Source organism: Fimicolochytrium jonesii (genome assembly GCF_025526975.1).
Source record: "Fimicolochytrium jonesii strain JEL569 chromosome Unknown EV422scaffold_13, whole genome shotgun sequence".
NCBI lineage: Eukaryota > Fungi > Chytridiomycota > Chytridiomycetes > Spizellomycetales > Powellomycetaceae > Fimicolochytrium > Fimicolochytrium jonesii.
The window spans coordinates 297,231-318,173 of NW_026515680.1; the positions used below are offsets into that span (position 1 = coordinate 297,231).

Sequence of the window (20,943 nt, forward strand, 5' to 3'; positions counted from 1 at the left end):
AACCTACTCCAACCGAAAGAACGCTGAGGATTCTGGAATTTGAGACGCTCTGCAAACACAACCGTCGGCAAACGACAAAGCAATCAGCATGCGAGGCTCCTCCTACTCAACGTCGACGCTAGTAATAGCAACCACAGCCGCCGTCGGTGCTGTGCTCGCCCTTCTCCTCGTCGGCCCTCCGACAACAAGAAGGAAGAAAATTACCCGCAAAATAAAGCCCGCCCCCTTGACACCACAACAAGGCCCCGCCTCGACCAACTCCCCTTCAGGCTCCACCGCATCTCTGTCTCCTATTCCCCCGCCACAGCTGCTGTCGGCGTCCTGGAGCTTCGTCGACCAATCCACCACCCAGCTCCACTCCTTTGCGGCGTTGTTCAGAGCCAGAGATCATGCAGAGAAACTGTACTCGGTCCTAGCAGAGCCAGAGACGTACTACCCGGCCACTAGGCAATCAGAGTTCGGAGTCGAAGTCCTTGAGCGAACCAGTGGTTTTGTCCGGTTCATTCGCTACAAACGGTCGAGGACGTCAAGGGGCGCGCGGGTGGTGGTGGACAGGCGAACGGGCGAGGAAGAAAACGCCGCCTCCGATAAGAAGAACGTTACTGGAAGCTCCGCGGCGGAGGAGAGCATGGACTCGGACTCTACCCCGTCATGGTTCATCGTCGACACCCTGACCGTTTTCAATACCACCATCACCGTTCGTCACACCGTACAAGTTGTCGAGGAGGAGCCTGCCCCACCCGCCGCTGAAGTCACCGAAGCGAGCTCTGGTGCTGTCGTCGTACCGAACGCAGACTCTCCCATCGAACACTCGATTGTGTTGCAAGTCGAGGTCACGGCCAATGGACCTTTGGGCACCGCGTGGGTGTTGGAGCGCAAGTATGCCGAAAGGATGGAGGCGGCTTTGACGGCGTTGGAGCACACCTGGAATGGGAAGGACGTCTCTGGTGGATTGGGAAGAATCTGATTGCGATTATAGTTCCCTGAACAAGTTCAGATAATCTTATATAGATAGGGAGTGTGCAAAGTCGAAATCAACGGTGGCAATACCAAAATCGTTTAGCAAAGGAAGGGAGGGCAAAGTTGTGTATAGTGTTTTCGCTGCGAGAAGCTTTCATATTCCATTCCATATACATGCACGGCGCCGTTTGAAACATGCATAGCATTATCATATTGTTGCCATCGTCCGCCAGTACGCCGCCAGGAAAGAAACATGCGGAACTCGAATCATATACAAAGAAGCAGCCTAAAAAAATATACAAAAGAGGAGCAAACCTCAATACACCCTAATCCAGTTACTCCAAAAATTCGTCCAACATTCGATGGAGCGTCAAACATTGCCCCACGTAAGCCTCACAACATGATCCGTCTTCCGCGTCGTACTCTTAATGAACCCAAGATACTCCAGCTCCGCAACCGCAGCGAAAAATCGAAGTTGGGCGTCGTCGCGATTCGACGCCGGTGGGGTATTTTCGTCACTCTCCGCGGCAGATGCTGCCGCTGGTGGTACTTCCTTCTCTAGAACGGCAGAAAACGCCATGAACCAATCGTATAGATTGATCATTGACCCGCATTCGAGGTACAGACGGTACACGATGCTCGTGTCCTGTAGGGTATGAGAGATGGCAGATTCTCCAGCGGAGGTAGGACAGCAGGCGCAGTTGAGGTAGTTGGTCGTGTGCCCGAGGGCTGTTTGTATTGCGGCTCGTGGCTGAGGGTGGAATGCCTGCGACGAACACGGGAAGTGTTACCACGATCCCATCCATCAGGGAAAAATGCAAATCCGTCGGATCTCCTCAAACTCACCCTTTCCAGCAGCTTGGCGTTCGAATACACAAACACCTCATGCAAAGGCAGTTCGCGATACGATCTAAAACACTCGCCAAAGAAGTTGTCAAAGAGCTCGCGGGTGACCTTGGTGTACTCCTGCAGCTTCTCCTCGCGAGCATTCACGCTGGCCTTGAAGGCCTCGGGCGCATCCCTGCTCCGCAAGCTGCGTTTCTTCATCGGCGGTTGCAGCGCATCACCTTCGTCACCGCTGTTGGACTGCATCGCTTGCACTTCCTCAAAGTCTCCGATCAGGACTTGCAGCATGTCGGATTCGTTTTCACATGCTTCTTGGGTCCTTTCATCGCGTGTCAATGTCAGGAGACAAGCATTCAGGCATTCCGAAATTTTGGACACTTTCTGTTTCCTACAGTCTCACAACGGTTCAGTCTGATGGACCAAGAGCCTTGCTCCTCTTGGCAACACTCACAGGAGAACTTTGAGCAAGCCTTCCAGATAGGGAGACGCAAGGAGATCACCGCTCAGACCGTCCTTGTGCAATGCCCATATCGGTTTCCTGAAACTCGGATTACCGAGTGTGGCTTGCAGCGCTTTGATGCAAGCCAGCCCAGCGCGATACCGAAGATGGTAAAGATCCCATAAGGCGACGCATTCGAAAAGCCACGATCTCAGCTCGTCATCATTTATGAGGATGCTGGCAGCCTTTCCTGGGTCGTCTTCTTTCAATCGGTCTAGATACCTACGCAATGGAGAGTGTCAATACGGACTCGTCATGAACGCGCAATGATGCGACAAGAGGGTACCTCCTGAATGACCTCAACATCCGAATCCTGACTAGATGCTCTTCTCCCAGTTTATTGACCAGAGTGTCATCTTCCTCGCTTTGCGACACATCCAGCAGCACCGACAGGGGATTCGTATAATAGAAATCCATGACAGCATACTAGACATCGACCGGAGGTCAGATACGCAGAAGACTATTGCCAGTACACGGTTGATACCAACCTTGAGTGTCCTCTCAAATGTCCCGATGGAATGTGTCCGCAATAGGAAATGATCTGTCATCAACTTGTACGGGCCCTCCCCGAGGTGGAACCCAACAGACATGCCGTCCGCAGCCGAGGGTCGCTGAATGAAGATCTGCAGAGACCCGTAGTGTTGGAACGGGCTCGGCCCGTTTCACGTCTTCTCGGTCAAAATGCCCATACCTCTTCCACAACACCATTCATGCACTCCAGTGAATGTCGGGTTCGAAAGGTTGTCATATGCAGGGACCCGAGCGCTCTCTCAGTGATCATCTGTCTGACGGTTTCGGTCGACGTTGCCACCCCCAGCAAGAAGACAAACGGTATTATGGAGATGTATTCCCTGGAAGAGCGGCGTTAGTGTCCTTTGTCTTCAAACGCGGCCCTATCTACCGTTGCACTCACTTCAGAATCTGAACCAGATCCTCCAGTATATGTGGCTGGAAGTGCTCCAAGTCGGGTAGGATTACCACCAAGGTTTTGTTTCCTCCTTTCCGCTTATGCCACCCCGTCAGTTTCTGCAAGTCGTCCGCTGGCAATTTCGCTCGTGCCTGGAAGTACTAAAGTTCGTGAGGCAAAGCTTCGGTGTGAGCGCATTCGCACCATACCACTTACCCGTCCGGTTGAACCGCGTGGCACCTGAGCCATCTCATCATCCACGTCATCACCCGAGCCCACCAGCTGGGCTATCATAGTTTTCAGCGTTGAGCTCAACGAGTCGCAACTCGTTGCGGGTAATGTAGCCACAGCGAAATTCTCCAGAGCCGAAATCTTCGAGGCCACTTCGCTGAACTGTTGCTCATGATCCGGCGTGTTGATGCCTGTCAGAATCAATCCGGTGGGGATCTGGGTGCAAGCATCTCTTGCGCTGTAGTGGAGCATTGGTTATCTGAAGACCTTTTCAGATTGTCTTAAGTGAACATGGCTTACCTTCGATATCCGCAATACAGGTCGGATCCACCTTCGTTCGGCTGCCGCACGAACTTGACAATGTCTTCAACCCCGTCGGCATGCAGTCGAGCTAAGATACTCTATGTAAGCACATTGTAGAATGTCAGCGGTCAGGGACAACGTGAGACCAAGCTCGCCACGGAAGAGCTCACATTAAAAGCGCCCTTGATCGCGCTCCATCTCTTCTTACAGGCAGTTTGCCGAAGGTTGCATAGGTCCTTCCGTTCCTTGTTGACGAACAGCCTTTGGAAGCCTTCCGACTCTTTGAATGTAGCAGCGTCTAAATGAGGCGGTGCAATGGTTTTAACCGTGCTTTTGGTCATCGAGCTACAAGAAGCCCTGGGAGTCACACCATCCCCGCTGCTTACCTTGCCCGAAAGCGGAAGCACCGTCACGGGCGGGTATCACGAAAGTCCCCTGTTTGCATCGCCAGGTAAGTCACCAGCGTTTCCGAAAGCTAGCTTGCATGTCTTTGGCCCACATACCTCTGATATTTTGTCAAGGAGGACGGTCATGGTCGGTCTATTTTTTGGGGCCGAACCCTCGATTTCTTCTCGCTTGTATGAGGTCCTCAAATTTTTCGGCCAAAGAGGGAGCCTTCGACCGATGCCTCGGTCTTAACAACCGAAGGGAGCCCTATGCACTTCCTGTTTGTGCAGGCAAATGCCGTACCCCGACAAATTGCGGTAACGATGTGTGCGTGTCTGCGAATAACAAAGTTCACCAAAAGGATGTTCATGTCCGTCTTTTCGGACTACTTTCCTTTGGTGATTATTCGGAGTGCAAAAGCAAAAGCACAAGGTCAAACTCCCCTCGCAAGGAATCGAACCTCGGCCTTCGCCTACAAAAGATGGCGATATCCTGACCACTGGACCACGAGGGATCGTTCTTATAACAGCATGGGAATTGACGACTGACAAATTAAGACAGTTGTCCGTCTGTCTTTCATGCCCGAGGCTCTTCAACCGGCAGGTGTGCTGCATGTAAGCCGGCGTGTTCATTGTTCAACGTTCGAACAAGTTCCACACGAAGCTCTTCTTCCTCCGCTATGCAAAAGTACGCCGATTTGAAGGACATCAACGACCGGGACCTTGCCGGCTATGGCGCAAACCCGCCAAAATTCAGCTGGCCAAACGGCAACAAGATCGCGTTGTCGTTCGTCGTCAACTACGAGGAGGTATTGCGCTGAATGGATTGGCGAAAACGAATTTACACAGGGACACTATGTCTGACACAGTGTAACAGGGCGGCGAGAACACGGTGGTGAACGGGGACCGCGCCAGCGAAGTATTCCTCAATGAGACCCCTGGTGGTACGCCGCGGCGGGCGCGGGACATGAACATGGAAACGCAGTACGAGTACGGCACCCGAGCGGGCGTCCACCGCATCCTTTCCATCTTCAGGGCCTGCAAGAGCAAGTTCACTTGCTTCGCCGTCGGACGCGCCGTGGAGTTGACGCCAGAGCCCGTAAAGCAGATGCATGCAGAGGGACACGAGGTCTGCAGTCATAACTACCGGTGGATCGATTACCACGGCTCCGACGTTACGCCAGAGATAGAGGCGGATCATTGTCGAAAAACTATATCCGCCATCAGGAACGCTACGGGCAAACCCCCGCGTGGATGGTACACCGGGCGGATTGGCCCGGAAAGCAGGGGCGTGGTGGTGCGGGAATACAGGAAGCTGGGACTGGAACTGTTGTATGATTCAGATGCGTATAACGATGATCTCCCGTACTGGGTTAAGGTCGACGACGAACCTCATTTGGTTATTCCTTACACCCTCGACCAGGTAACCATTCGAAAAGGGAGATATATCGCCTAAGTGAGGCGTCCAACCGCTGATGTTTAATCATGTTGTCATTTGCAGAACGATATGAAATTCTGCGTCCCACCAGGGTTCTCCTCGCCGGACGGTTTCTTCACCTACCTCAAAGACGCATTCGACATGCTTTACCAGGAAGGCGTCGAGGGCACACCCAAGATGATGTCGATTGGTCTGCACTGTAGGTTAGTGGGCAAACCAGGGCGAGCAGCGGCGTTGCAGAGATTCCTGCAGTACGTCAAAAGCAAAGAGGGAGTGTGGATTGCGACGAGGGAGGAGATTGCAAAGTTCTGGAGGAAGGAGTTCCCGGTTCAGAGGTAGACTAGTCGAGAGGCGTAACAATTCACGGGCGTAGGGCGCGACTCTCTGTTGATGATAGAGTCAATGCATTAGTGATGTAGTTACAGTGTGTGATATATATACAGTACAATGTAGACCATGATCCCCGCCCCTCCTACATCCCTAAATCTCCAGATCAGCTAGCAAATCAAATGCACCTCCACCCTGAATTCCATCACTCTCACTCCCGTCACTCTCCTCCTCGCTCGACGCATCCTCCCCATCTTGCACTACGTAGCTATCACTATCACTAGGCTTGCTACTATTCCACAACCCCTCCTTAAACCCTTTCGGCTTGAAAACAAGCCGAATCTTTCCATCCACGCACATCCTCAAAATCAGATTAGCCGCTCTGTAGACATCCGGACGGGACGTGCGCGCCGTGAGGAACCCACGCTGGTACGCGAAAGCTTCACAAATCTGCCAAGCCGACCATGTAGCCGCGGGACGCTGACCGTGGTCCTCGTCATCCTTCTCGGCGTCCGGATGCTGTAACGCGAGAATCTTCTCCAGGGGCATACGCGCGGCGAGGTAGGCGATAGCGGTGTAGGGTTCTTGGACCTGCGAGATTCGGTACATGCCGGAGAGGATTTGCAATGGTTTGGGGATGATTCCTGGGAAGACGAGGCCGGGGCAATCACAGAAGCGGACGTTGGCGGTGAGGTGGATGGTTTGGAAGTGCTTTGTATGCCCGGGTGTTCGAGATGTTGAGACAACTTTTTTGCCCATTAGGCTGTTGATTAGTGAGGATTTTCCGACGTTCCTGGAACATGAAATATGTGAGATAACGGTGGAGTCCAATGTAGAACGAGGCTATCAAGTCTGCCTACGGATGACCAACGAATCCGATCGTAACCCAGTCTTTATGAGGTTCGAACCCCTCGTGCGTCACATCCGACGTCGCTGCTTCTGACGACCGATCTATGGATGAAGTTATGGTCAGTACCGTAGCACCCGGCCCTTACAGTTCCCTTTGCCGTCTCTACCAACCATGCTCATCAACCTCCTCAGATTCACTATCAACCGACTCATCATCCGGCGGTACATCATCACCTATCCTCTGTCGTCTCCTCTTCTCCCCCTTATCCTGCTCCCGGATCCGATCCTCTTCATCTTTCTGTCGCTGCTCAACCTCCGCACGTTCGACGAGCGCGTCCCAGTTGACGACAGCTTGGTTTTTGATCAAGTGCACGTCGCGGCAGGCGCGGAGAACCTCGGGGACACCTACACCGCGGACGGCTGGCTTTGCGCGGCGCTTGCTGGCTGGTCGGACGACTGTGAGGATAGATTGTGTGAGATGGTCGATACGTGGATGATGGGAATAACGGAAGGTTGCGTACCATCGGGAGCATCGGACTTCACAAAGTCGTTCTTCGAATAGCAACTGAAGCTAGCGATAATCAGTTCCGGGAATGTGGCTCGGAAGTAGATTGTCCATGCTTCGAGAGTTTCAGATGTGACGAGATCGATCTGCGGGGACCTAGTCAGAATCCCCTGCCCTATCCGTCGGAAACCCCCTGTCTCAACGTACCTTGTTGAAGACCAGGACAAGCTTACGCTTCAGGTCCTTCACCACGTAGTCATACAGAGAAGGCGGAAAGTGTAGCACGGGATGGCGGACGTCAACAATGAAGAGCAGAATGTCGCTGGGAAGGAGAATCAGCCGGACAGCTCGTGAACTAACAATCGATCATGTGATGATCTGACACTCACGACATCTCACAAACACGCCATACTACGAAGAAGGGAAGAACAGTGAGTCGTCCCTCCCTTGTTGGAGGTGTCATTGCAGGCCGCAAACTTACACTGCCTCCAAACATCCAGATTGTGCTCAAAATACGACAGCTCATCCGAGCGATGCTTCGAATACACTCCTTCCATCCACTGCTTGAAGTATGCCTCCTCGCGTACTTCTAACTGGTACCTCGAGTCCTTGTACGACCATATCGGTCGTTTCGGGATGTCAATGACAGCGTCGGCGGAATACAGCTCCTCAAATGACACTTCCAAAGACGTCTAACTTGCCACAGACAAGGGAGATCATCAGAAACGTGAAAGATTATGGACATCATGTCGAATGGATGGACGTACTCACGTCCGGTAGATGCTCCAGCGGCTGCATGCTCTCCTTCTTCCTCCGCTCGACGACATCCGGTGGCAGTTTGGCGAATACGGACTCTAGGGCTCCGTGGCCATAGGCTGCGTCTACCACGTTCCGAGGTTGGACGAGGGTCGCCTCTTCATGGTGGGAGGCGTCCGAGTCACTTAGGGGTCGGTCTGCACTATCGCGACTTCTCTGGGTCGGTGAAGCGGCCCTAGCGTTGCCTGGGGCAAGGTGCAAACTTATTAGCTTCTCTTCTCAAAATGACACCCAAGTCGTGGCCGACCTTGCCTACCTGCGTCATCCCAACCCCAATCGTCGTCCTTTTTCCTTAAGCGCTTCTGCTGCAACTGTACTTTCTTCGCCTTCTGGCTGAACGGCTTCTTATGCCTGGACGCCATTCTTCACGTTCTCGTCAGTTAATGGCGGGTGATCTACCGTGCTTGGTCTCTCGTTTCTGTAGTTCCGAATGCTTTGACGCGACTTGACGAGAGGCGAACGGCCCCTTTGACATTTGGCGCCCTCAGCATTTCGAAACCTGTGGAGACCTGTGGAACCAAAGGGAACACTCCATCGTCAAGGCATCGCCACGGAGGTCCTAATAAACCAGCAACGGAAGCAAACATGGACCGGCCTATGACATCCCTATGCACGAGGTTGAAAGGTGCCCTAGCGAATGCGCCGACCAAAGAATTGCGTGGACATCAGCAAAAAGTGCTCACGGTCGGGTGGAGCTCCGATGGCCGGAGACTGGGTTCGGGGTCCGCCGACAAGACAGCGAGAGTGTATACCAATATTGAGCGGACAGTGAGTATTGCGGGCTCATTGCTGTTATGGGCTTGCGGAGAGTAAGATTGTCTTCGGTCCTTCTACTCAGAATAGCAAAGACGCCTTGGAGTTGAAGGCACATACGGGCGACGTCGATCAGTTGTGTTGGGACCCGACACACCCTGATAGACTGGCGACAGCATCCCTCGACAGTTCGATTATCATGTGGGACGTACGAAGTATGTATCTTGTTCTAGGAAGCCGCAATAATCAAATGTCCACTCAATGTTTTTGTGCCTCGAACAGCGGCGGACAGATCAAAAACTTCACCGTATATCTGTAAAGTGAAAACCACGGGAGAAAACATCAACCTATGTTGGAGCCCCGATGGAAGGAACATCGCGGTGGGGAACAAGGTGGGATCTCCGCATGCTGAGGAGAACATGGCGCTGAGGGGAGCGGTCATCTGAGACTCTTTTGTGTATCGAAGGAAGATGTTGTGGCTTTCATTGATCCGAGGGGAGGAGGAGATGCAACAAGTGAGAAGAAGTACATATGGCATACGATAAAGAATGATGTTGAGGTGAGGCCCGCGTTCTTGATGCATGGCGAGGCATACGCACAGGTGCTGACAGGGAAACCAGATCAACGAAATCAGCTGGAACTTCGCCGGGGATCTGTTCTTCATGACCACGGGACAGGGTATGTTTGCGTCATGTGCTGGTCACAATCCTTGAATTCATCCTAACCGAGTACAATAGGGACGGTGCGCATACTGGAGTTCCCGGGATTCAAACAAGTTACCGACCTGTACGCACATACCGCCAATCTGTACTGTCTAGACTTTGATCCACGAGGAAAATATTTTGCCACTGGGAGTGCAGATGCTTTAGTAGCTCTCTGGGATCTCGATTCCCTTCTATGTTTACGAACATTTGGGACTCTTGAGTACGTGAATTTGTGACTCCGATGGGATGGGATGCATCGAGATTCTCATATCAACTTGCTTCTCAGATGGCCAGTCCGAACAATCAGCATGAGCCACGACGGCGAACTCATCGCCTCTGGATCAGAAGATCGGATAATCGACATCGTGCGTACAATGCATCACCATGTTTCCACCATTCCTCGCATGTCGATGTACTTACTGCTCGCTCTAACAGTCTTCCGTCGAAACCGGCCACAATATCTACACGATCCACACGAGTGCAGCAACGAACAGCATCGCATGGCATCCCTACAAACACTTGCTGGCGTACGCGGGCGATGACGCGATGGCTACGAGACCGGAAGGGAATTTGAGGGTGTTTGGCTTGAGTGACTTGAAAAACGGATAATCGCGGGGTGAAGGATGGGAAGACGAAAGATATGCCGGTTGTGCACTCGGATCGAGCTCCATCTCCTACAGAGTGAAAAGCTCACCATGGCTGGAAATAGAGCGCTTTTTTGGGTGTTGCGATTTGCGGTCGGCGCTTCGAGGAACAGAGCTGCGGAACGAATCGAATCGAAAACGTTGGACACCTGAACGAGTTGTCGGGCCAACAGTAATCATCAGGACGGGGCGACAAGCCTGGACTTCATGCGAATTGAAGTCCACAGATGCTTGAATTTCGAAAATGGAAAAAGAATGGTCCAACAAAATGTCCTTCTATACTTCCAGCCTGGATTTCTCCACCACCGCCCCCCTCTTCCCGACGCCATCGATCAGATCCTTGATAAGCTCTATCATCACCGCTCCACTCCACGCCTGGGTCGCACAGCTACCCCCGCAGTATGCACCGTCTCGGTTGGTTAGTTCGGGCAAACCGGCGTAGGGGCTCTCCGCGGTGTCGAGGATGTGGCGTTTGTGAGTCAGGAGCGTATGTTGGATGTATTGATAGACTTCGTCGATCTGGTTTGCATTACGTGTGTAGTAATGATGCAATGTCAGATTGTTTTTGATTGCGGAGCATGAGATCTGAATCATATACCTTTGATGGGTCGTGTCCTGGCGCTTGCGTAAAGAAGTACAGATATGCACGGAGGAAGAATCCGAGTGGGTATACCCATTCCTGACAAACGCTAATGAGCCAATACCATTGATATGGAACTCGGAGGTTTCTGACAGCAACTTACCGGTCCTTGATGGTAGTTGGCGCCATGTGCCACGGCCCCGTCCGTGCCATCGTCGCTGTTGTCATACACGCCTCTGTATGCCCAATCGCCCGGGTCTAGCGTTTTGATACCCAAAGGCCCCACCAGTAACTCCTTTACGAGACCCAATGCGTGCCGGGCATGATCTGGGTCGAACATCTCCGGCGCCTACATGTGCATTGATGTGAGGACATGAGTATGCAGCTGCAAGTATCTCTCCACGGACGTCCAATGCATTCTGTACGTACCACCACCATCGCCATAGGGAAGTTGGGCCTCAGTTGATAGTCCATGTAGTCGAGTGTCGCGCCAACAGTGTCGCGATATATACCCCTGCGCTGTACACCTCTAGAGGGCGTGTCTGGGACGGCCGTGTGTCGTGGAGCGGTATCTGCGAATAGTGTGAGGATGTTTCAAGGCACGAGGAACGACGAAAAAAAACTAACGCGTGGGAATGTAGAAGTGTTCCTCAAACGCTTTGCCGAGTGTTTCGTTCCAATCCGCGTAGGAAACCGATCTTGATTTGCCCGTTGCATCTGCAAACAAACAACCGAGATCATCAGCGGTTGCGCGTGACATGGAGAACATCTAGAACCATTACCTCTAGCCACAACACTATCCCACTTCCACCACTCTCGTCCCTTTCCATCTCCCAACACGTCCTTGGCAACCCAGTTCAACGTTGCCTTGGCAAGCCCGACTATCTCCACCGCGGCGCCGTCCCGAGGTGTGCTCGGCACGCCTTTGTTTCCCGCCTTGTCCGAATCCCCCATCTTATCCATCCAAGTCCCACAATTCCACCTACTCCCACCCGTGACGATTCCACCTTTCTCCCAAGCCACACCCGCGCGTACGTCAAACCCTTCGCTCCGCATCGCGTGATCGAGGTTTGTGCCGGCGTTCCATTCCCGGAACGATATACCCCACGCATGCCTTTCCAGAATCTCATGACAGAGCTGGGCGATGGTGTTTGAGTGCACGAACGCGCGAGCGGAATCGTTATACTCGCAGAATGTGTCGGCGTCCTTGTCGTTGTCGTCGTCGATGCCAACGGATAGGTAGTCGGGGTTCCTGTATCTTTTGAGCGGGACGAAACGGCGCGCAACTTTTACTCCGAGGAAGGCGTGCCCTTCGCTTGATGAACGACAATACTCCGCCACGCTGTGCAGCCACCACCATGCGGCGTCGCGGGCATTATACCGAGATCGCATGCCGCTGTCAAGGAGATTGGGAATTAGACCGTGTCGTAGCGTCGACCCGAACGCGATGATGTGCGCTCTTGCAGCATTGTCATGTCCGGGCTCGATGAAGAAACCGGGAACCGAGATGAATATGTCTCGACCCCAGCATCGCATATACTGCGTAGCGAAATGTGTCAGACCCGCGGCTAATGCAAGACCTCGCTCGCTCCCCAGTGTCTCCGACGATCCGTTTCGCACCAGCGACGTTGGGTACGTCGACGGAACCAGTCCGGAAGATTTCACGACGCCTGTCATTTGGAAAGCCATCAGTAGGCAAGCGTTCAACAAAGCTTCCGTTGACGACTTGTGCGACTCCGAAAAAGCAGCAGTCTTTTGCACGCGTGCACACATGTGGATGGCGCGGTATCGCAGTGCTTCGTACGCCGCGAAAATGACGATGGTGAAGTATTTGGGGAGGAACGATGGGGATGCCTCTTTGACGAGCGTGAGGCGGTCAACCAGCCAGTCTCGTAGGTCCGAGAGACCAGGGTATGCATCCACTTGCCTAGATATCGAGTGTCAGCGCAAGAATTGGTATGATCGTTGATGATAGGCTTTCGGTAAACTTACTTGTCAAGCCGGCCAACTATGTAATCTATCATCCACGGCCCATTGCGCAAATGAGAGAAGATAGCATGGCCCAGATCGTTCTTCCTGGCCACGGGATAAAGGGCTGAGACGAATCCCTGCAGTCCACAATATGGGAGCTTCCCATGTCCAGGAATATCATATGCGCCGTCCCCTGCAAGGTGGTGCATCAGCCGCCGCTTGAGAACCAGTAATCCAACTTGACCGCAGTGCACCTACCGCTCCAATCCTCCTCCTCTGCACTGCACCGGTACAAAGCCACATTGATATCACTTATCGTCAACCGTTCGGTAGCTTCCCATAATCCGGGGGGCCAGCTCAACCTATTCTCCGTGAACCACAGGTGCCCTGTGCTCAACACATCATTCCCCAACCTAATCATGCTCCTGTACCCCTGGTACGCCTCGTGTGTTCCCAACAGCCGCCACAGGCGAGTGTACAAGCCCGGCAATACGGGAGAATCGGTGGTCTTGCCTGGCATCATGACCACTGAAGTCTTGTACAAGACGATGGTTCCAGGCACAAAGCTTACGGGGTCGATAGTGATTGTCGTCTGCACATCGTCGTCACCATGCGGTGCCTGTTCTACGTATGTGAACGGGCTTTTGTTGGTTGATAATAGCAACTTGGAGGGTAGCACTGAAATCCGACCAACACTGTCGGCAAGTCCAGATACGGATTCAAAGGCGATGTGATCATGGTACATGGACCGAGGAGCTTGACCGGGCAAGACCGATTCGTTGCCCCTGTCATGGGGGTCGAATGGGTTGTGCTGGGGAGTGACGTTCCCCGGTGGGTCGGTGCCTACAGTCAACGTGGCCGCGAGGAGAAGTCCCGCCCGTTGGTTGAGTAGGACGATTGGAGCGTGAGCTTGAAGACGTGATGTTTTAGCAATTCGAAGCAGTAAAGACAATATGAGATGCAGACTGGAAACCCACCATGATTTGAATGGTTTTTGTGAAATGCGCACCGTGCGATCAGAAGATACCCTTCGTGGGTAATGGGATGGATTCTATGTATCGAGAGGAACTGCAGGAACCTTAGCATACACACATGAAAGGGCGCTCACGCGAAGCACTTACGTCCTCATCCTGATTAACATGCAACTCCGAAAACCCATCCCTCGCCATGCTCTCATGCGCCTTATATAACACAGCCTTCGCAGGATGGATACCCTTCTCAAACTCCGGCTTGAAGTACTTTCGCGTCTCGTGGACGAGGTTAAGAAGCTCGGGAACAATCTCGTCGTACCCGAGCACGCTGCCTACGGCGCTGTCCGTCATGGCTACGATGGCGGCGTTGGGGAGGGTATCCGCCGCGACGCGTTTTTGGTGAGGGGTTTCGTTGTCATGGGTGCTGTGTAGTCAATCGGTGAGCAACACCTCCACGGAACTTCAACTTCAGTTTGAAGAGTCTCACCAATCCATGAAGAGAGCGTGTGATGGAGAGCCTTTCAGCTCTACAAACAAGTCCTCGTGAAGATGCCCATGGCTGAGGCGGTCGGAAACATCATGGCCAAGAAGCTCCAGCGGCAAATGTTCCGGATCGAGCGTCAGCGATCCTGACGAAAACCCAGGAACGAGGTCAACTTTACACCACATGCGCAGTGTCGTGATTCGTGACTGATGCGCTTACCCACAGGCTGGCCCCCAAACCGGTGCACAAGCCGACTCAACTCCTTCGAATCCCACGCATTCATCGCCTCTCTAATCAACGAATGAATCCCCAGCTTCGAGACAAACATGATATCCTTCTCCTCGGAACCCGAAAACAGCTCCGCAAAGACATAGATATCCGGATTCTCCTCCCTCGCCGCGTCCAGAAGCGCGCTGGCGACATGGATTGGGGTGGAGTGGCAGTTGTCTATTCGCAGGCCATTGAATGTCCGTGCCATTTTCTTGGTGTAGGCTTTCATGTGGTCCCAGAGCCAGGGGCTGTCTTCCTGCACACTTGTCAGATTGCAATCTCATTGGAAACGGGCACAATCCCTCCCTCTCACCGTCTTGCTCCCGTAACGAAGTTTCACGCAATCGCCCCACGCGATGACCTCCCGTCTGAGATAGGCTTTGGAGCCCGCGGCTGCGAAGTTCACAAGTGGGTCTGCGTTCCAGATCCACCCATTGTTTGCCAGTACCAGCTCATCCTTATCTCTGTTCTTCGTCTTGGCGTTCACAGGCAAGCGGGTGAAGTAATTGTCGACCAAGGGATTCCTGTAATCAAATATAGTATGGATGGAACCATCAGCCATCGCCGATGATACTGCTGTTCCAATCCTCCCTCTATACGTACTCCCTCGACAAAGAGCCCAGTCTAGGGCCATGTTTCTCGACCCTCAGGTACTTCGCCCTCGAGCTCACATTCTCGACAATCACAGCCAAATCCGCATCAGCGTCCCTATAAAACAACAGATTCATTTCATCAAGCGCCATAATGAACCTCGCAATCTTGTCCTCCACGTTGGTCAACCCCTTGTCGACTGCTAGCTTCTGCGTGAACTCCGCCGCAACATGGATATCGATCTCGCGTGCGAACCGGGTGCCATCCTCCCGATCGGTGAACGCGTCTTTGCGGAGGATTTCCGCTTGCTGTTGGATGGAAAGAAACCTGAGATCTATGGATTTGTATCTGCCAGTGGTGGCTGTGTCGTCGGAGAGAGCCGCACGCAATTCCGTGATGGTTTTCTCGACGTTAATAACGTAGAACTCCCATAGTCTGAGTTTGGGAAGCACGTCGAACCGGACTGCATGCAGTACTTTGGCCAGATCTTCTTCGGTTTCGATCGTATCCTTATTGCCTGGGATTGTGCCCCAGTCCTCCGAAAACTGAAGGAGTGCTTCGTCTATTTCATAAGCAGGCCGCAAATGCGGTGCCGTTTTCAGGTTGTACCCAGCCTCGGGATGGTCTTGCAGCCAAGCGCTGTTGAACGCAGTATGGTTCCAAACGATATCCGTCGCTGTAAGGATGCCGAAGTCCGTTCGAATCTTCCCCAGGACATTCTTCAACAACGCATCCTTCTCATCCGCCGGCGTGTTTTCCGGGAACAAATCGTCAGAAAACGCCAACTGGTCGTAAATGCTGTACGGCGAGTTCGAACTACCCCGCATGTTCAGCGGCGCAAAATGCACCATATTGTATCCCGTCTTCGCGAACTGGTCAAAGTAGGGCGACCAGTTCGTCACGTGTGGCATCCATTTTGGCACCACCGTCAGCATGGAGATCCCGTCCAAGGGCAAAAGCAACTTCGATGGTGCGCTGATGACAGAGTCTGTGTTTGCATTCTTATTCGGCACGTACAAGCGAGGTTCGACGACGAATGCACCGGGTATTTTGCATTTTGTGCGGTCGCCGGTTTTCCAGTCGTTGTATTCGATATAGTACTCGAAAACTCCTGGACGACGGATGTAGACGTCGGCGGTGGGATCTGTGATGCCATCGCTGTTGAATCTGCACACTTGCTGTCAGAGTGCGCCCATTGTCCTCTGCGGGTCCACTATTAGGGCACATCTCACCCAACTTACTCGACGCTATGGTATCGATTCCTCACGAATGTCTTTCTACAAGGTGGCAACATCACCTTTAGACCCTTCCCAACCCATGAAAGATTCCATCTCGTCCAAGAACGCAAATGAGCGAATCACACTAACCCATCGATTGGATAGTTCGTATGCAGCAACGGTTGTCGCGACGCTAGCGCACCGACGGGCAGAACAAAGCGCAAAGTGTACGGCTTTGTGCTCACGGGTGGCGGAAGACGGACGAACTACAAGAAATGCTGTTAGCAACTTTGTATTTGCTTGCAGTACGTTGCAGGGACTATTCTCTCCTGCACAGAGAATGTCCGCTGCTGGCTCGTTTTCCCACACCTTTCTAGCATTCTCTGGAGACCCGTCGTCACTCAGCCAAAGCACGAAGATGACGGCCATCTTGAGGGTAGCACCACGCGTCTGCACGTCTCACTTGTCGAAGTGGTCCTTCGGTGTTAAAGTGACTCGATGGAAACACCTGGTTTTTGGACGAGTGGAGGTCAGCCACGGCACTGTGCTGCAATGTCGGAGAGGTTTCGTACAAAACCCAAGATCGATGCCCCGGAGAGGTGTGGCGCTGCAACGTGCACGGCTGCGGAACGCGTTAGGAGAACACTTTCACGCGCAGATTCGGCGTCTTCATCTTCCACGGAATTTCGGCAACGGGATGCTGTGGTGGACCCTAGTGGAAATGAGACTAATACTATCTCTAGATGACATATATTCGTTCGAAAAGGTTGGTAAAATGGGAGTAATACTGTACTGTACAAAACTGTGGTTCGTGATGGTGACCCTTCGCTACTAAGCGCCGGTAAGCTGCTGATGTCAATACGTCATTCCGTAACGTTGTGTCGGAAGAATTGTGGTGATGGAATAGACAAACCGCCGTTCCGTGCTTTCCGTCTCGCCTTCTCTGAAATGTGCTTCGAAGTTGCGTGTCGTTCACTGCATTCCGAGAACGGTCCCTCCGCCCTCCACTGGGCGGCCGATTTTTTAAATCTACTAGTCTGTGTAGCTTTTGTTGATACCGAAGATCCGGACTTTGTGCATCGCTGGCAGCTTTGCTATCAGAACAACTATCACCGAGGTGAGGTTCACCATGAATGTTGGGAAATCGTAGTGCGAGTAATGCGTGCTGATCAGGAATCTGAAAAAATGACGAGTTCCATTGATGAGCTCTCCAAAACGATCTACATATCTATTTGGTGGAGCACACCGTAGAGTACTCACAGTAGGATTGGCATGGCGGTAAGGTACTTCCTCGACGGTGTGAACTGCACTCCGTTGTCCATCTGCTCCCATAACGTGAGGCCCTCGTACTCATTTTGATTCAGATTGAACGGGATCCCCGTCACCCAATGAAACATCACGAATGTAGACTAGAGGAAGAAAAGAAAGTCTAGTCAAGTTCATGAATGCCACATTTGACCAGAACTCTCTAGAGACCCTCAATTCTAACCAGCTTTGCTGACGGCGTACTTCCAGGCGGGTGGCACACCACAAGACCCTCAAGACTTACCACATTGTAGATCAGGTTCGTCAGTGTCCAGGACGCTTCCGTCGATATCCCTGGCAGCACCGACATGCTCAGTCTTATCAGCACCATCATCAACAAGTTTGTGAGCCATGACCCTGGTTTGGTCACGAAGCGGTTAGCATGAGGTTGACATCCCTCTTCAATATGAGACCACAGCCGATAGGAAGAAACACTTACCTCGGAGGTTGATCCACCCACTGTTGGGGTTCGTTTGGGATATTGGTGCGTCCATCGGTTGTTGTTTCTGGCTCGGTGGCGGAGAGGATGTGAATGTCTCAGTTGGCTCGTAGGAGGGCCGTGGGGGATGATGGGACGCTGGACTTGAGAGGAACTGCGATACTGTTCTGAACTGGCGTCAGCGAGAGCGGAAGACAGCTAAGACAGCGAACTGGGATGCGTGGCGGTGGGTTTGGAGGTCGAATTCCGGCCGAAGGAGGTGGAAGGAGGAATAAGGCGCGCTAATTGGCAAAATCGGAGCCTACCTGCGTCACCTCTGTTCCGTTCGGCGTCTGGTTCGGCGTCCGCTTGGCTGCACAACGACGCCCACAAATTGGCTTGGCAAGTGGGCATCACTGGGCATCATCCGGTAGTCACTCGGGGCTTCAGGCTCTATGGGCACGTCCCCTGAACCTGTCAAGCTGCTCTGATCTACGGCACTTGGGGAAAGGAACCTGTACTGTACCTTAGCTTTGTCGCGTTCATCCAACAACGAAGTGCAAGACGATTGTCACCGCAATTTGGAAAGAGAGACAGCACAGTTGTGGGATTGGAACGGCACAGTCGGCATAGCTATGACTATCTAATATATACATCCTAGCTCTGTGATATACACGCGATACAGGGACCATCTAGCTACGCATCTGTACTTGGTTTCGAAGCGCCTCGTTCTCGCCCCGCTTCCAAACTCTACTTTATCTTGAGGTCCGAGCGCTTGACCTCTCCCGTTCTCAGCAGCTTCTTCAACATCTTCGGATTATCCTGTTCGTCATGGTGTGGGGTTTGTTCCATCGGTTTCTTGACCACGACAGCCCCACTGGGCTTGTATGGCCACAGATCGCCCCAATTGCTTTTCCTAGCGGCGGTGTACTCCTTGTCGGTAAAGGCTTTTGCTTTGGACACGGTGTAACGCTCTAGTCGGCCAGCGGGCGTGCAAGAGTCGAGCATAAAGTGTTTGCGGGCCTTGATGGGCGGGGCAATTAGGCGGGGCCACCGGTACGCCTCCTGGACGAACTCCTGCGGGTCCATGGTCCACTGCTCAAGCAAGAGCTTTTTAAGCTGCTTGTTGTTGAGGCCTTCTGCTGGATCGATTGGTTTGGGAGGCCGGGGCCCGCGGCGCAGGACGATGTAGGAGAACTTGGTGAATTGGTGGTTCACACTCCTCGATGTAATCCCACCGCTCATTACGTTCTGCATGATGAAGTTGCGGTGCACGCGCTGGCTGAAATGGCACCAGCTGGGCTGTTCGATCATTGGGCATGTGCGGGCATGTGGGCAAGGCGCGACGATGTGGGCGCCGTCCGACGGTGAATCTGAAGGCTCGTGCGGAGTTTCTGATTTTAGCGCTGATGCATCGGATTCGGCCACGGCGTCAGGTGTCGCAGTCGTGTCTTTTTCATCGATAGCTTCATCCAGCGCTTTCTCGGAAGCATCACCGACTTTGCCCTGTTTTTCCAAAGCCTCCCTCTTGGCCTGTTTCGCCTGGTTTTTCTCCGCATTGCTCAACAACCCCTTTGCCCCTCGAACCTTCAAATACGTCTCCATCGTATTCGTCCCATTCTCTTGATCCAAAATCATCGACCGAGCCTCTACGATCCGGTTGAAACCCTCCGGTGTCCCCCGGTCAATCAACACGAGGACGTCACCCGTACGATCCCACAGCGATTGAATAGTCTGTTTTCGTAATGGATCCGTAGCGATTTCCTCTAAGGCATATGCCGATATGACAAGGTCGTATTTCTGTTGCGCGCCTGGCAGGAGACTTGTTGATGCAGCTGGGTCACTCAGAGAGGCGGTGGCGGTGGCAGCGAGAAACCGGCGCGTAGAGAAGTTTTTGATCTTGCTTCCTGGGCTCTTGGCTATGGTGTCGGCCATCTTCAGCATGGGCTCAGAGATGTCAACCCCAACATTTGTCTCGATCTGGTCCTCCCACACTCGATTCGCAACCCATAGCGCCGTCCCCGGCCCTGTGCCGAAATCCAAAGCCGATTTCGGTTTAAAATCCGGTAACCGCTTCGCTATCTGCGCCAATACATTCGTGATTGCTCCGTAAGTGACTCCCGCCCGGGCAGCTACGTAAGCCTGTGATTCGGCGACTCCATATTGGATGTTGTGCCCCTTCACGAATGGTTCGACTGTTCCATCACGGTTATGTCTCACTTTCTTCGCTAATGCCCCTTGGGATAGGAGGGAGTTGTTGATGCGGTCAACGTCCTTCAGGAGCTGCAATCTCTTCAGGCCTATCCACGAAGATGCCCTCAGTTAACGCAGGAGTCCTCGACTGATTGCAAGTGACTTCCTTACCTTTGAGCTGCGTCGCAATGGCCTCCTGGAGTTCGTCCGGTACAGTGACCATCCCAATCTTATTCTTCCCTAGCCGAACTTGCGGGGATTGCCTAATCTTCTGCGTCTGCCCCTCTTCAACCTCACCCTCTAGAATTAAGTTCTCCTCAACCTCCCCATCTTCCGCCGCCTCGTCCCACGCAGCCAGCAGGTCCTTTCTTTTGTGGTTGATATTTGGCGCGAACGGCTGTTTCTTCGAGACGGCTATGTGTCCTGCTTCAACGTCCCATCCGTCGAGGTTCTGATCGGGACTTTCGCGCTCCTGCACGGATTTCTTTGAAGCTTTGCTTGACCCTCTCTTTTTCCAGTCATAAAAGCACCGACGTTGTTGTCGCTGTGCTAATTGTTTTGGTGGTGATAATGGGGCTTGCGCATGAAGCCGACCTGTACGCGGTACTCTGGCGAGGCAGGGAGACTGAAGCTGCCGGGGGGCCCGTTGTCTGGGTAGCATTGGTAGTCAAGTGCTCTCCAGCGCTCTTCGGAGATGGTGAACGCAACTGCTGGAAAGGCTTGCAAGAAAAATGCCGGCCGGCGAATTGATTCGCGTCGAGTCGCGTGGGCTCTG

General features: G+C 53.0%; 8 protein-coding genes and 1 non-coding gene across 9 annotated transcripts; 3 read left to right on the forward strand and 6 right to left on the reverse strand.

Annotated features, from left to right (window-relative positions):
• Positions 1-88: 88 nt before the first annotated feature.
• On the forward strand, positions 89-967 carry EV422DRAFT_506702 (uncharacterized protein; the record flags this gene model as incomplete). Its single annotated transcript, XM_053068585.1, has 1 exon — positions 89-967. One exon carries the CDS (start codon positions 89-91, stop codon positions 965-967), a length of 879 nt encoding a protein of 292 aa, XP_052925182.1.
• Positions 968-1,011: 44 nt separating this feature from the next.
• Positions 1,012-4,547, reverse strand: EV422DRAFT_71734 (origin recognition complex subunit 3 N-terminus-domain-containing protein). The gene is made up of 12 exons (XM_053074339.1): positions 4,250-4,547; positions 4,133-4,181; positions 3,917-4,044; positions 3,744-3,844; positions 3,429-3,681; positions 3,219-3,364; positions 2,997-3,156; positions 2,794-2,928; positions 2,592-2,731; positions 2,258-2,527; positions 1,807-2,194; positions 1,012-1,726 (listed from the first exon to the last, which is right to left on the reverse strand). Exons 1-12 carry the CDS (start codon positions 4,277-4,279, stop codon positions 1,331-1,333), a joined length of 2,196 nt encoding a protein of 731 aa, XP_052925183.1. The 5' UTR covers positions 4,280-4,547; the 3' UTR covers positions 1,012-1,330.
• A 25-nt stretch (positions 4,548-4,572) lies between these two features.
• EV422DRAFT_t83 lies at positions 4,573-4,647 on the reverse strand. Its single transcript has one exon. It is a non-coding gene; the product is annotated as a tRNA-OTHER (tRNA).
• A 165-nt stretch (positions 4,648-4,812) lies between these two features.
• EV422DRAFT_496895 (uncharacterized protein) lies at positions 4,813-5,909 on the forward strand (the record flags this gene model as incomplete). Its single annotated transcript, XM_053067909.1, has 3 exons — positions 4,813-4,941; positions 5,010-5,555; positions 5,634-5,909. 3 exons carry the CDS (start codon positions 4,813-4,815, stop codon positions 5,907-5,909), a joined length of 951 nt encoding a protein of 316 aa, XP_052925184.1.
• Positions 5,910-5,911: 2 nt separating this feature from the next.
• On the reverse strand, positions 5,912-8,507 carry EV422DRAFT_71133 (uncharacterized protein). Its single transcript, XM_053074336.1, has 9 exons — positions 8,324-8,507; positions 8,023-8,252; positions 7,733-7,943; positions 7,641-7,662; positions 7,459-7,573; positions 7,268-7,397; positions 6,918-7,202; positions 6,758-6,848; positions 5,912-6,690 (listed from the first exon to the last, which is right to left on the reverse strand). Exons 1-9 carry the CDS (start codon positions 8,427-8,429, stop codon positions 6,051-6,053), a joined length of 1,830 nt encoding a protein of 609 aa, XP_052925185.1. The 5' UTR covers positions 8,430-8,507; the 3' UTR covers positions 5,912-6,050.
• A 157-nt stretch (positions 8,508-8,664) lies between these two features.
• EV422DRAFT_496719 (WD40-repeat-containing domain protein) lies at positions 8,665-10,133 on the forward strand (the record flags this gene model as incomplete). The annotated part of the gene is made up of 8 exons (XM_053067896.1): positions 8,665-8,835; positions 8,906-9,035; positions 9,103-9,212; positions 9,287-9,379; positions 9,441-9,498; positions 9,558-9,744; positions 9,811-9,889; positions 9,960-10,133. The coding sequence occupies 8 exons, from the start codon at positions 8,665-8,667 to the stop codon at positions 10,131-10,133; spliced, it is 1,002 nt and encodes a 333-aa protein (XP_052925186.1).
• A 311-nt stretch (positions 10,134-10,444) lies between these two features.
• On the reverse strand, positions 10,445-16,681 carry EV422DRAFT_550790 (glucanotransferase domain of glycogen debranching enzyme-domain-containing protein; the record flags this gene model as incomplete). Its single annotated transcript, XM_053071796.1, has 17 exons — positions 10,445-10,687; positions 10,767-10,847; positions 10,912-11,097; positions 11,178-11,290; positions 11,376-11,465; positions 11,546-12,675; positions 12,741-12,912; positions 12,978-13,086; positions 13,246-13,383; positions 13,543-13,628; positions 13,697-13,787; positions 13,841-14,114; positions 14,178-14,319; positions 14,394-14,700; positions 14,758-14,968; positions 15,048-15,997; positions 16,676-16,681. 17 exons carry the CDS (start codon positions 16,679-16,681, stop codon positions 10,445-10,447), a joined length of 4,329 nt encoding a protein of 1,442 aa, XP_052925187.1.
• Positions 16,682-17,284: 603 nt separating this feature from the next.
• Positions 17,285-18,051, reverse strand: EV422DRAFT_496785 (ORMDL family; the record flags this gene model as incomplete). The annotated part of the gene is made up of 4 exons (XM_053067901.1): positions 17,285-17,429; positions 17,513-17,661; positions 17,802-17,914; positions 17,997-18,051. 4 exons carry the CDS (start codon positions 18,049-18,051, stop codon positions 17,285-17,287), a joined length of 462 nt encoding a protein of 153 aa, XP_052925188.1.
• A 674-nt stretch (positions 18,052-18,725) lies between these two features.
• On the reverse strand, positions 18,726-20,901 carry EV422DRAFT_587749 (mitochondrial small ribosomal subunit Rsm22-domain-containing protein; the record flags this gene model as incomplete). Its single annotated transcript, XM_053073480.1, has 3 exons — positions 20,340-20,901; positions 19,563-20,275; positions 18,726-19,355 (listed from the first exon to the last, which is right to left on the reverse strand). Exons 1-3 carry the CDS (start codon positions 20,827-20,829, stop codon positions 18,726-18,728), a joined length of 1,833 nt encoding a protein of 610 aa, XP_052925189.1. The 5' UTR covers positions 20,830-20,901.
• Positions 20,902-20,943: the final 42 nt, after the last annotated feature.

Bases quoted from the DNA above. Each gene is read 5' to 3' on its own strand.
- EV422DRAFT_71734 (XM_053074339.1), bottom strand. From the start codon at position 4,279: ATGACCGTCCTCCTTGACAAAATATCAGAG. The intron at 4,182-4,249 runs GTATGTGGGCCA...CGATGCAAACAG, and splicing joins TCCTTGACAAAATATCAGAG to GGGACTTTCGTGATACCCGC. The intron at 2,732-2,793 runs GTTGGTATCAAC...GTCGATGTCTAG, and splicing joins CATTTGAGAGGACACTCAAG to TATGCTGTCATGGATTTCTA.
- EV422DRAFT_71133 (XM_053074336.1), bottom strand. From the start codon at position 8,429: ATGGCGTCCAGGCATAAGAAGCCGTTCAGCCAGAAGGCGAAGAAAGTA. The intron at 7,574-7,640 runs GTGAGTGTCAGA...TCTCCTTCCCAG, and splicing joins TGGCGTGTTTGTGAGATGTC to CGACATTCTGCTCTTCATTG. The intron at 6,849-6,917 runs GTTGGTAGAGAC...CTTCATCCATAG, and splicing joins TGAGGAGGTTGATGAGCATG to ATCGGTCGTCAGAAGCAGCG.